The sequence below is a fragment of the Pipistrellus kuhlii genome, unplaced genomic scaffold, assembly GCF_014108245.1.
Source record: "Pipistrellus kuhlii isolate mPipKuh1 unplaced genomic scaffold, mPipKuh1.p scaffold_m20_p_30, whole genome shotgun sequence".
NCBI lineage: Eukaryota > Metazoa > Chordata > Mammalia > Chiroptera > Vespertilionidae > Pipistrellus > Pipistrellus kuhlii.
This window is the reverse complement of record NW_023425530.1, coordinates 1,549,297-1,561,805: the sequence shown is the minus strand read 5'-3', so window position 1 is coordinate 1,561,805 and position 12,509 is coordinate 1,549,297. Positions and strand designations below refer to the sequence as shown.

The 12,509-nt window shown below is 54.9% G+C and overlaps 1 protein-coding gene across 8 annotated transcripts in view; it reads left to right on the top strand.

Annotated features, from left to right (window-relative positions):
• DPP9 (dipeptidyl peptidase 9) overlaps nt 1–10,299 on the top strand; it is a 35,478-nt gene extending 25,179 nt beyond the window's left edge. For 6 of the 8 annotated variants that reach the window (XM_036459877.2, XM_036459875.2, XM_036459876.2 and 3 more), the window contains 8 exons: nt 1,464–1,616; nt 2,030–2,165; nt 3,928–4,073; nt 5,001–5,147; nt 5,927–6,079; nt 6,713–6,855; nt 8,055–8,166; nt 9,240–10,299. In XM_036459877.2, the coding sequence (XP_036315770.1) occupies nt 1,464–1,616; nt 2,030–2,165; nt 3,928–4,073; nt 5,001–5,147; nt 5,927–6,079; nt 6,713–6,855; nt 8,055–8,166; nt 9,240–9,332 (1,083 nt within the window). In that variant the 3' untranslated portion in view covers nt 9,333–10,299. Of the gene's footprint in view, nt 1–1,463; nt 1,617–2,029; nt 2,166–3,927; nt 4,074–5,000; nt 5,148–5,926; nt 6,080–6,194; nt 6,330–6,712; nt 6,856–8,054; nt 8,167–9,239 lie in introns of those variants that run through there. The other 2 variants (XM_045589105.1, XM_045589104.1) reach the window with 2 other exon arrangements.
• Nucleotides 10,300–12,509: the final 2,210 nt, after the last annotated feature.

Below are 12,509 nucleotides of genomic sequence, written 5' to 3'. Positions count from 1 at the left end.
TAGCCCTGCCCCCCAGGAGTAGCTGGGTACTAAGACTCCATTTCCCCATTTGTGAAGTGGGACCATCTAGTAGCTCTAATTCTTTCATCTTGACAGCTGGTCTCTCCCTTGTTATTGCTGACTTCGAGGCCAGATGATTCTCTGTGGGGTCGTCCTGGGCACTGCAGGGTTGAGCAGCCTCCCTGGCTCCCACCAGCTCTCCCAGTTGTGACAACCACAGCTGTCCCCAGACATAGCCAGTGTCCCCCGGGGCAGCACCACGCCGGTGAGGACCCTGCTTTAAAGTACTTTGAAGCCCTTGGCATACAGGGGTTTGGCTCACACATAAGCCCGCATCATCCCTTTCTCTGTCACTGAACATTCCAGGCCTTGCCTTATCTCTTTACCAGAAAGTAAAAAACAAAAGGAGCTAGTGACCCTCTAACATCTCTGCCTGAGATCGTGTGCCCCGGCCTCTTTCTGCGCTCCCTCTGGAAAGATGTGGCTCCCTCGCCTGGAGAACGCGATTTCCCGTTTGTTTGTTTGCCAAGGACGACCTCTATTTCTAGAAAACCTGTATTAAAACGTTTGGTAACAGTGAACACCAGTGTTTGTTACAGTAACTGAATCGTTCTAGATAAGACGCACATCGGAATCCCCTTCCGCCCTCACCCTGCGTCTGCAGCCTCTGCCCCTGCTTGGCGGGGACCACGGGGAAAACCCTGCGGGCCTTCCCTGTTGGCGCACATCATTTTAGGGGATTTCTAGAGGATTTTTAGAAAGTACATTTTCTTTGTGGACACGAGAATTGTGCCATAGTTATGGGAATAATTCCACCTTTTTGGACACTGCAATTGTCACCTTTTTTTAGCCTTAAGAGCACTTTGAGCATCTTTGTCCCTCCATTTTGAAATCCCCTACTGGGTGATGTCCTCAGGAACAGTTCCCAGAGGTCTCATCGCCAGGTCAGAGGACACACTTTTTTGTTTGGCCTCCATGTTGCCAGGTTGGCCCCAGAGAAGCAGTGCCTGTTCCTATCCCCAGAGCAGGGTTTTCCCTCTCCTGAGGACGTCGCCTAAGAACCCCACGGGGATATTGATGGGGCAGGGAGTGCTACCTCTTCACCCTGCGCATCTGAGTCACAGAGGTGGGCAGACCCCACCGGCGACCAGGGCCTGGGGCTGGCAGGCCCTTGGGCCCAGGATGGCCCCTCCCTCAGCCTCTGTGGGAGCCTCTGGGCATGCCCAGAGTAACTGTCCAGGGTTCTGATTCTAAGTTGCCCCTGGATGTGCAGCCAGCCCAGCTACATCATCAAGATCTGTTCCCGCCCCACAGGGTCTGAGAAGTGCATCTCTTCCAGACTCTTCTCCGGCCAACTTAGGGATAACAGGTCCCCTGCTCACCGAACACTGGGCCTTCGCTGTGAGGGTAGGGAGACCTGGGAAGCGTTGGGCCCCCTCCATGGAGCCCCTGTGTCCCCACAGATCTGGGTCAACGAGGAGACGAAGCTGGTGTACTTCCAGGGCACGAAGGACACGCCCCTGGAGCACCACCTCTACGTGGTCAGCTACGAGTCGGCCGGGGAGATTGTGCGCCTCACCACGCCCGGCTTCTCCCACAGCTGCTCCATGAGCCAGGTGGGCACTCCCCTGAGTCCGGATGCACTTGATGGAACTGTCTCTGTACCCGCCTTAGCCTCTCAGAACATTCTAGAACATCAGGCAGCAGCCAAGCACAGGGCCACTCCCCATCCAAGGCAAACACTTGGTAGCAGTTTGCTGACTGTAGAACCAGAGGGATGGTATAGGAAGGATCTGAGTCTAACCACCTGGGACCCCTGGCCAGGGGACAGAGTTCTCTGGGCTGCAGTTCGCTTATCTGAAAATTGGGGTAACAATAATAGTAGCCACCCAAAATGGGTGGAGTTTTGAGGTTTAATGAGCAGTTACACCGGGTAAGTCAGTATCAGTGAAGGTTGGCCAGTGACGAGACAAAGGGTGCAGAATTGGGGGGTGGGGAGAGGTGCTCAGTGCTCCCGTCCTACCCACAGAATTTCGACATGTTCATCAGCCACTACAGCAGCGTGAGCACACCACCCTGCGTGCATGTCTACAAGCTGACCGGCCCCGACGATGACCCTCTACACAAGCAGCCTCAGTTCTGGGCCAGCATGATGGAGGCAGCCAGTAAGTAGCCCCAGATCCTCTGGGATTTGACCCAGACTTTCCCCTTGGGAACCTCAGCTTGCCCGTCTATAAAATGGACTGGGGTCCCATCAAATAACACTGGTGAGAGGAGGCTGTCCTGGAGGGTGTGAGGCAGTGAGCAGCCTGGAGCCCTGCCTGCTAGGCCTCCCCAGCGCCCAGCCTCTCGGCAGCCCTGAGAGCTCCTCTTGAACATGACCACTGGCCCCTGCTGTCCTGTAGGCTCTGCCCCTGGGACAGTCATTTCTGTGCTGCAGTTAAGGCCTGCACCCCACAAAGCAGACTCAGTTCAGGGGCTGACTTCCTGCCAGCAGGTCCCTGAGGCATCCTTGTCCTCAGGGGCAGCGGCTCCAGGGCGCAGAGCAGATGCTCGGAAGCCTCTGTAGGAGAAGACCTGGAGGTCAGGCGCGGGCGGAGCCTCGGGACACAGGAGGCAGCTGTCAGTCCGCCCCAGAGCCAGGAGGGCGGCCCTCCCGCTCCGGGGGTGACCCCAGGTTCCAGTTCTGGCTGCAGAACCAAGGGCAAGTCAGCTTGTCTCCCCAAAATGTTCCTTCATCTGCAAAGTGATGCAATGTCTATTTTTAGGATGAAAATCAAACCCTTCCAAACACACAAGAATCTCTCCCTATGAAGGACGCCCTTCTCTGACCCAGACCTGCCACTTGCTAGATTTCCCGATGTTCTGGGAAGAAGCCCTGGCGTTCGTAAAGCATTTTATGTGCTACAGGGCCTCTCCACCTAACAGCTCAGGCCATGGCTCTGCACGTCACCACCACAGGACGTGACGGAGCAGGACCCTCGGCCCCGGGGTCACAGATGAGGAAGGGTCTTGCACAGCAGCAGGGGAGCAGCGACGGGAACTGGCTGTCCTGATACCCAGCCCTGGACCTGCAGGCAGGAGGACTAGGGTACTGTTTTCCAAAACTGCTGATCTTGCCATGTTTGCAGACAACCTCTGTGAGCAGTTGGCCAGCTGTAGCCAAATCCCACCTCAGGGCCACATCAGCAAAGCTTCATTGTTACGACAGAGACATGGAAAGCCTCCTCGGCACCTAAAGCCGAAAATACTCTCCACCCCTTCCCAGTGAACGTTCCACAACTCCGGGCCTACATTACCACTTACTTATTTAACTTTTAAAAGGTATTTTCTTATTGGTTTTAGACAGAGAGGAAGGAAGTAGAGGGGTTGGGAAGAGAAACATTGATCAGTTGCCTTCTATACATACTCCACAGTCCAATTGGGGATCGAACCTGCAACCTGGGTACGTGCACTGACCAGGAATTCGAACGGCGACCTTTCAGTACACAGGACGATGCTCAGTCAGCTGAGCCACACCAGCCAGGGCACCTTATTTAACTTGCAAATCTGCAGCCTGTTTACCTGAATAAAATCATCCTAGAGACTCTCTTCACCATCATGATCCAAACACCAGTGCTGCTTTGCAAAAATGAAAGCAATTATAAAAATTTGAGAGGAACAGACCATGAAATTGTCTGTCAAACCCCAGAAATGCTGCCACCTTCCTCGGGGAGTGAGCTAGCGTCAGGGGCTGCTGGAGCCGCCTCTGGGCCAGGCTGCAGCCCGGCACGCGTGTGCACGCCCTCAGAGTGCAGTCACTCCCGGCCCTCCGATTTAAAAAACCTTAGAAAAGCAGAGGACGGGGTGCCTCCAGCTCACCCTCGGCGGGGGAGGCCAGGCAGTGGAGTGTGGGTGTCAGCTGGCTCTGGGCTTCTCTGTCTGCAGGCTGCCCCCCCGATTATGTGCCCCCGGAAATCTTTGACTTCCACACGCGGTCCGATGTGCGGCTCTACGGCATGATCTACAAGCCGCACGCTGTGCAGCCCGGAAAGAAGCACCCCACTGTCCTCTTCGTGTACGGAGGCCCCCAGGTGGGTGCTGGCCCTGTTCCCCGCACTCCCTCCCTCCATGCCAGGACTGGAGTGCCCCTCTGACTACACAAGGTTCCGGGGTCCCTCAAGCTTCTGCCTCTGGCTTTCTGTGCACCTTATGACCACACCACCACCACCACCACCACCACCCCCCCGCTGATGCTCCCTTGTCCCTTTGGGGAGCCCCCCTCATCTTGTGTTCCTTCGGGCCGCCTGCCCAGCAGTGACCCCTCTCACCATGGCCACCAGCGTGGGGACAGAGGTGGCCCCGGGCCCGGTTCTCGGAGAAGCGGACATCGAAGGCAGTGGCTCTCACTTGGTGGAGTCCTGTCCTTCAGGGACACGGGATGGTATCTGGGGACACGTGCAGTTACCACAACTCAGGAAAGCACTCCTGGCATCGAGGAGTGGAAGCCAGTCTACACGCTCCAGCGCCCACCACGCACCCCTCCCCGCCTCACACACACAGAATAAGGCCTCGAGTAGTGACAGTGCCGAAGTGAGGAGCTGGTTTAAGTCAGGTTCCTCAGAGAAAGCAACTGCTGCCACACCAGCCATTCCCCCACCAGCATTTGTGTCTGCTTTCTAGAGAGAACCGAGGGTAGAAAAGAGGCAGAACATGGCTAAAGCAAGAATAGAAGGTACCACGGAGGGCGTAGCTGAGAGGAGAGCTTGGTAGGGCTTTTCTCTCTGTAGCACGCTGCAGGATGAGGCTTGGTGCAGCATGGGCCTCTTTCCCTTTCCACTCGCCCACGTCCAGAACCTTCCAGGCCATTCATAGTCTTTACAGCAAAGTGCAGGGTCCTCACTAGGCTGGAAGGCCCCCTCTGGCATCAGGGCCATCTGGCCCATTCTGGCTCACATCTCACACTGGATTGCTTACCACTTGCCCAAAGCCCCATGTCCTCGCTCCGCCTTCCCCTGCAGGTGCAGCTGGTCAATAACTCCTTCAAGGGAATCAAGTATCTGCGGCTCAACACGCTGGCGTCCCTGGGCTACGCCGTGGTTGTGATCGATGGCAGGGGCTCCTGTCAGCGAGGTCTTCGGTTTGAAGGGGCCCTGAAAAACCGAATGGTAACTTTTCTTCCCAGTCCCTCCGGGCCCTTCCTGCGCGGCAAAGGGAGGTCTGGGTTTGGTTGGCTCAGGGTTTGGGCGGCTCCGGGTCACCTCCTTCAAGGACCGTCATAAGCAGAGTGGCCTTTTGGAACCAAGGAGACATCTGCTTTGCTGCTCAGCAGAGTTTTGTGTCATGGGGGCACAGGTATAACCCATCCCACCTGTTGCCAGACACGGCGGCAGGAGGTGCCAGGGGCTGGGCTGGACAGGGACTGGTGGCTGCGGAAGTGGTGCTCACAGTGATGGCGGTGACAGTGATGAGGATATGGTGATGATGGATGTGATGATGATGGTGAAGGCTGTGTTGATGATACGATGATGATGGTGGTGGTAGTGATGGTGAAGATGATGATGGTGGCAGTAGTGATTGTGGTGATGGTGATGATGATGGTGGTGGTGAAGATGTTGACACCAACTATTCATTGAGCCCTAGCATGCGCCATACCTCTGATGGTAGGACACTACCCTCATGTTACCCTCATGTCCACTGTAAATGGGTCCTATTCAGGTTAACACCCTCGTTTTGGGGTGGGGAAACAGGCCCAGAGAGAGGATGTGACTTTCTCAAAGTAACAGCCAGGAGGTAGCAGGGCAGGGTTGGTACCAGGCCCGTCTGACCACAGCCCCGGAGAGCAGTGTGAATGGAGCTTTGATCCAAGAGGGAGAGGGCTCCTCACAGGGGCAGAGGTGGGCGGCAGTGGGAGAAGCCACTGAGAGGTCCCCGGCCTCGTCCCCAGGGCCAGGTGGAGATTGAGGACCAGGTGGAGGGCCTGCAGTTCGTGGCCCAGAAGTATGGCTTCATCGACCTGAGCCGGGTGGCCATCCACGGCTGGTCCTACGGAGGCTTCCTCTCGCTCATGGGGCTGATCCACAAGCCTCAAGTGTTCAAGGTGGGTCCTGCCCGCGCGCCCTCCCTCCTGTCCACTAGCGCCCGCCCGTGCCCTTGGAGCCCTTGGGGGAGGCATCTCGGCAGGGGCTTTGCCACGTGGCTGTTTCTCCCCGCAGCAGCCCCACGGGGCCGAGCCCCCCTCCTCATTGCCCGCCACTGCTGACCCCAGGATGGCATCCGGCTGCACAAAACCCCGCCAGCAGCTCTCTGTGGGAGGCTGAGCCTGGGACCCCGGCCTCGGATGGGCAGAGGTGGGGCATGGTGTGAAGAGCATCGGGGGAGGGACCCCCAGGCCGGCAGCACTGTCCGGGCACCGCGGGGCGGCGATGAGGAGGAGGAGGCAGAAAGGCAGTGGGACCAGGGAGGAGCTGATCCCGGCCTAAACCCTGATGCCCGTACAATTCACCCTCCCTCGACAGCACACAGGCCACGGGGGACACGGTCTGAGGGCCCCTCCCTGCCACCCCCCCTCCCGTGTGCATGCCCACTCATGTCCTCCGGGGGAGGCCCCGGGACAGCCAGTTGAACGAGGGCTCCTGAAACCTGACCCATGTGCATGTGTCTCTCCTCTCTCTCTCTCTCCCTCCCTCTCTCTCTCTCTCTCTCTGCCCCGTCCATCCTCTGTGGCCCTCAGGTGGCCATCGCAGGTGCCCCGGTCACGGTCTGGATGGCCTATGACACAGGGTACACGGAACGTTATATGGACGTCCCGGAGAACAACCAGCTTGGCTATGAGGCAGGCTCCGTGGCCCTGCACGTGGAGAAGCTGCCCAACGAGTAAGGCCCCTCCCTGCCCCGGCAGTTCTGAGTCACCGGCGCTCCTGCCTCTGACACTGCTCCCTGGCTTCCGCTCCTCCCGCTCCCTGCTTCTGCCTCACGTCCCGCCCGCAGCCCGGTCTCCTCTCCGCTCTCCCAGGAGGTGGGTGTCTGGGTGCTCTGGGAGGGAGGCCCCTGGCCCTGCCCTCAGAATGCTCTAAGAAAGTTCTAGGTTTGTACCACTGCATGTGTGGACACCCTCCTTACCCACGCACATGGCCCACCAGAGGCCCATCAGTTGGTCTGCAACATGAACAGCCTTTGTCTTGTGGGTTTTGGCTCTCTGTGGTTTGGGACCCAGATCCACATGGTTGAAACACTGGATCCATCGGACCAGCTCAGATGTCCCATGGCATGCCGTTGGCAATGGCACCTGATTCTCTGATTAAAGACGTCAGTGTTGCCACTTTCAGCTGTGGCTCTGTCTGAACGTATGCCGGGCTCCCATGCTTTCCATGGTGGGGTTACCTTTACATAACCCCGCCTGGGCTCCCTGGGGAGGCCAACATGCAGCCAAACGCGAAACCCCTGCTCTAGACCTGTGCCATCTACTCAAGCTCATACTCATGCACATCCACTGAGATCATCCATTCATCCTTCGAGACAGACGCAGATTGCTGGTTGCCAGGGTGTGGAAATGACTGGTGATGGCCGTGGGGTTGTGCTTTGGGGTGCTGGAATGTTCTGGGACTAGGTAGAGGTGATGGTTGTACAACCTTGTGAGTACACGAAATGCCCCTGAAATTTTGCTTTAAAATGAGTTAACTTCAGGCTATGTGAACTTCACCCAAATAAATTACTTTTTAAAATCAAATATGGCCACTTTTGCCACATTTCAATAGCCATGTGTGGTGGTGACTTTTGGGTTGGGCAGGTCTGTAACCTGCCGACATCCCAGAGTGCCTCGGGCAGCACTGCCTGAAAGCTTTCCTGTAACTCAGGCCATTGCATAGCCAAGAACACCCTTCTCCCCTCCTTGCCCGGAAGTGAGGTCTCCCTGACCCACCATTTAGGTCAGTGTGTTTCCCTTCCCTCAACCCTCTCCCTCTGCTACCTGTTACTTCTGCCCTCGCTGCCCCTGGGCTGGAGAAGGACACTGGGACTGCCTCTGGGCGGGAGAGGAGGGTAACCTCAGACCCTCACCCCACCTTGTCTTCCAGGCCCAACCGCCTGCTCATCCTGCACGGCTTCCTGGATGAGAACGTGCACTTTTTCCACACGAACTTTCTCGTCTCCCAGCTGATTCGAGCCGGAAAACCTTACCAGCTCCAGGTGGGTGGCTCCTGGATGCTTTGGGTCCCTCCCAGGCAGTGGCAATCCAGGTGGCATCACCTCTCACTGCACTTGCCACCTCTCCCTGGGCTCCCTGTAGCCAATGCCCATTTGTCCTGGATGCAGCAGTGCTGGGTTGATCGCTCCGGGTTCATGCTGCCCCGGTGCTGGGAACACAGCTAGACTCACCCCAGCCAGTAGGACATGAGCCATAGTCAGTTGTCCTGGCAGGAAAGGGGTCAGCAGTGGGGAGCAAGAAGCCCAGTGGTTGTGGAGGAATTCTGGAGGCAAGAGGGACAGATTTGATCACATGCTGCCACGATGTATTTCTGCTTCCCAGACACCTCCATGCACTCTGTCCTGTCAAACTTGGCAGGAGGGAAGCAGGCAGAGTTGTTTTTGGTTTTTTTTACTCCTCACCCAAGGGTAGGTTTATTGATTTTAGAGAGACAGGAAGGGTGGGAAAGAGAGAGAAACATTGATCAGTTATCTCCCTTATGCATCTCACCTGGGGATCGACCTATAACCTAGGTATGTGCCCTGACCAGGGATTGAACCCACAACCTTTTGGTGTACATGACAGCGCTCTAACCAACTAAGCCACCTGGCCAAGGCAAGGGCAGAGCGTCTGTGGAGGTGAAGAACTGTTAGAGTGCCTCTCGGCAACCCCACCCCCAGCCACATATGCTTCTCACAAGTAGGCCAGAGGCAGCTGAGATCAGGGCAAAAGTCAGGCAGGCCCCAGATGGAATCACAAATTTCTCTCTGAGCCTGAAATCTTGGTCAGGTAGCTGGGATAGTTGTTCCCTCCTATGTGATCATAGGTGGCAGGTCTGTAAGCCTTGGGCCTCACTTCCTCATCTGTGAAGTTTAGAGCCGCCCCCCCGAGGAGAAACTGGAAGTGAGATAACACTGTTGGGGGTGGGAGCTTGGCTCACGCTCTTGCCGCCGTGCAGGAGTGGGTGGTCGCACAGTCCCTGAGGGGTGATGCCCTGAGCCAGAAAGGGGGAGGGGCTCCAGTAGGCCAGCAGGGTCGCTCGGTGCCACCAGCCCTGCCTTCTCTGTCCACGCAGATCTACCCCAACGAGAGACACAGCATCCGCTGCCCTGAGTCCGGCGAGCACTATGAAGTCACGCTGCTGCACTTTCTACAAGAATACCTCTGAGGGCCGTGGCCCTCGGCTGCACACCTAGAGCACAAGTGGTTTCTCCGCCGCTGCCACCACCACTACCACCACCACCACCACCACCAGTGAGACCAGGCGGGAGGACCTGCAGTGCCCTCACCACAGCCCCTGCTGGACCGCCCAGGCCCAAGAGCCACCGCCTTGATGTCCCGACGTCTTTTATCATTTTTAAAAATGCTCCTGGGTTCCTTGCCTGTTGCTTCTTGGTTGCCAAGATGGAGAGATGTGGCTGACACCCACAGGGCACTTCCTGAAGCCATCCCCTCTCCCCGTTGTCTGGGAGCAGGACGCCTGAACTCCGCTGGGCACCGGAGCCGGTGGGTCTGCTCCTGGGCCCTGGCCCACACTGCACCCAGCCCGGAAGCATGCGATCGGTTGCCTTTTCTCCTAACCAGCCCCATTTCCTACTTGTGTTTTGTTTTTGGGGACAGCTTTCATAATTATTTAAAAGACAGAAAGCAAGGGGTGCTGAAATCTAGAATTGGGGTCTGCCGCTGAGTAACGGGGTTCAGCCCAGCCAGCACCCAGTGAGCCCCGCCTCTTTCAGAGCCCAGAGTTGGGAGTGGTGGCCAGCAGGTGTGAGCACTGCACCCGGTGCAGGCAGCCTCCTGGGCCCGCCTTTCCCCAGCTCCTGGTCAGGCTCTGAACTTGGTCAGCTTCGGTCTCTGCTGGCCAGCGGCTGCTGCCCACCCCGTCCCTCCAGCCACGTGTCTGCCTGGCCCACACAGACCAGATTCTGGGTTGGGAGGGGAACCATCCCCACCTCAGGGTTATTTACTCCTTCCTTTCCCTCCCTGCCAAGAGTTCTGCCAGGGGCGGGCAAAAAAAAAGAACCCCAGAAACAAACCACCTCTACATATTAAGGAAAGAAAATATTTTTGTCAATTCTTATTCTTTTATAATTATGCGTGTAAGAAGTAGGCTCATTAAACGATTCCAGACGGAAGCGTTGCCACCTGCCTGCGTTTCCTTCTAAGCCCTGGGGATGGGGATGAGGGCCTTTTGGAGTGTGCAGGGTCTAGGAGGTGGCAGAGCCAAAGGCATGGCGGTCTTTGTAGTCAGCCCTGGACGCCTTGGCACAAAAGAGGGAGGGGCACCATGCCCTGGCTGGATGATGCCCTGCTCCTCAGTGGCCCAGTGAAGACAGTCCCCGCAGTCTTGATGTGTCACTCAGGATCCAGCATAGGGTGTGGAGGGTGGTTTTCCCAGGGCAACAGCACAACCCAAGGTACAGCATTTTTCTGGCTGGATGCTCTGTGGGCCACCATTACTTCCTTTTGTACTGTGCTTGTCCAGAGACGTGAGTCCGTGCTTCAGGCACCAGGAAACGCCCCCTTCATGTTTGTCCCGACAGCAGAGCTAGGGGGCTGGAGGCGGTGCCTGTGGAAAGGCACGCAGGGCGTTTGAGTTTCTGACAGCAGAATGGCCTTGCCGAGTGCAGTCATCCTCTCCATCCTTTGGGAAGCTCTACCTTTACTTTTAATTGCTTAAAAAATAAGTACAAGAGGCTAGCGGGAGAAAGATGCCCTTCGTCCCAAGTCTCTATTTTTTTTCTTTAATATATTTTATTGATTTTTTACAGAGAGGAAGAGAGAAGGATAGAGAGTTAGAAACGTCGATGAGAGAGAAACGTCGACGAGCTGCCTCTTGCACACCCCCTACTGGGGACGTGCCCACAACCAAGGTACATGCCCTTGACCGGAATCAAACCTGGGACCTTTCAGTCCGCAGGCTAACGCTCTACCCACTGAGCCAAACCGGTTTCGGCCTAAGTCTCTATTTTTAATAACTGCATTCTATTCAGCTTTGTGAATGTTCTATAAGTTATTTTGTCAGGAACCTATCAAGGAATAATAAAAGTTATTCTGGACTTTTTATGTTAGTCAGTATAAGGGTTAGCTGGCCTCTGTAAAGAGCCAGATAGTAAATATTTGGGGCTTTATAGGCCAGATAGTCTGTGTTCCAACTACTCAGCTTCACCCTTGTAATTCAAAAGCAGCCACCAATGATATGTAAAGTGTAGGTATAGCTGTGTGCCAATAAAACTTTATTTACAAAAACCAGGCATGTAGCCAGATTCAACCCACAAGCTGTAATTGAACAACTGGTATAAATGATACCGCAACCAATAGCTTTGTACATATTTTGGGCATATGTTTGAATTTATTGGGTAAATTCCTAGAATTATCAAAGGCATATTCATTTTTACTTTTTGAAGAATACTGCCAATTTGCCTTCCAAAGAGAACGCCTCAGTGTGCACTTTGCCAAGAGAGAAGAAGAGTGTCAGTTTCTCCACTCCTAAACAGTGTTACGTGTTCTCAGACATTTTTATCTTCAATCTTAAGAGGTGAAACATGGCATCTCACTGTAACTTGAACTAAAAAAAATTTTATGTGTGGAAATATTTTCATGTTTTAAAGACACTAATTTACTAGTAATAATTTGCCCCCTTTTTATCTATTAACCTCATTGATTTGTAGACACTACATATGAAGGAAATTAGTTCATTGTCATACAGGTTGAAAATTGGACTATGTTGCCGATTTCAAAATGTTTTACGGGTAAGATAGCTAAAATCATCTCAGGAAAAAAGATGTCTTTTACTTAACCCACTGTGAAATAAAATGGAGAGGAAACCAGCCATAAGTCACAGAATGATAGAAACTGGTGAGAAAGGGGACTCTGGGGTTGCCCAGGAGACTTGGCGGCTGGCAACCTTCAATCATGTCAAAGCAGGAACTCTTCATCATAACCTCCACTCCTGCCTCACCCAGTCAACATTCAGATTGTCATGAGGCAGCATCTGATGGCCAGACTTCAGTTAGTCACATTCCTGCCCTGATAATGAGGTGCAAACAAGTGAGGTGCCAACAGGAAGGGGGCAGCTACAAAAGCACAAGTGTGACAGAAGGTCTCAGTGTCTGGAGGTGGCAGGTTAGAGATGTCTGTTTCTTCCTGTTGATATGTGGCCACTGTTTCCTCCACCTGATGGGGAGTCCATGAGCGGGAGGGTCCCTGATGCTAGTTGGGGTTACCTGTGCACGTGCTTGATTCCTTTCCCAGTGTAACTGCTCATCTCTTCCTAATTGGCAAGAACCCATATGTGGTAGATATAAAACCCTGTCATATCAATTGCAGATATTTTCCTGGTTTG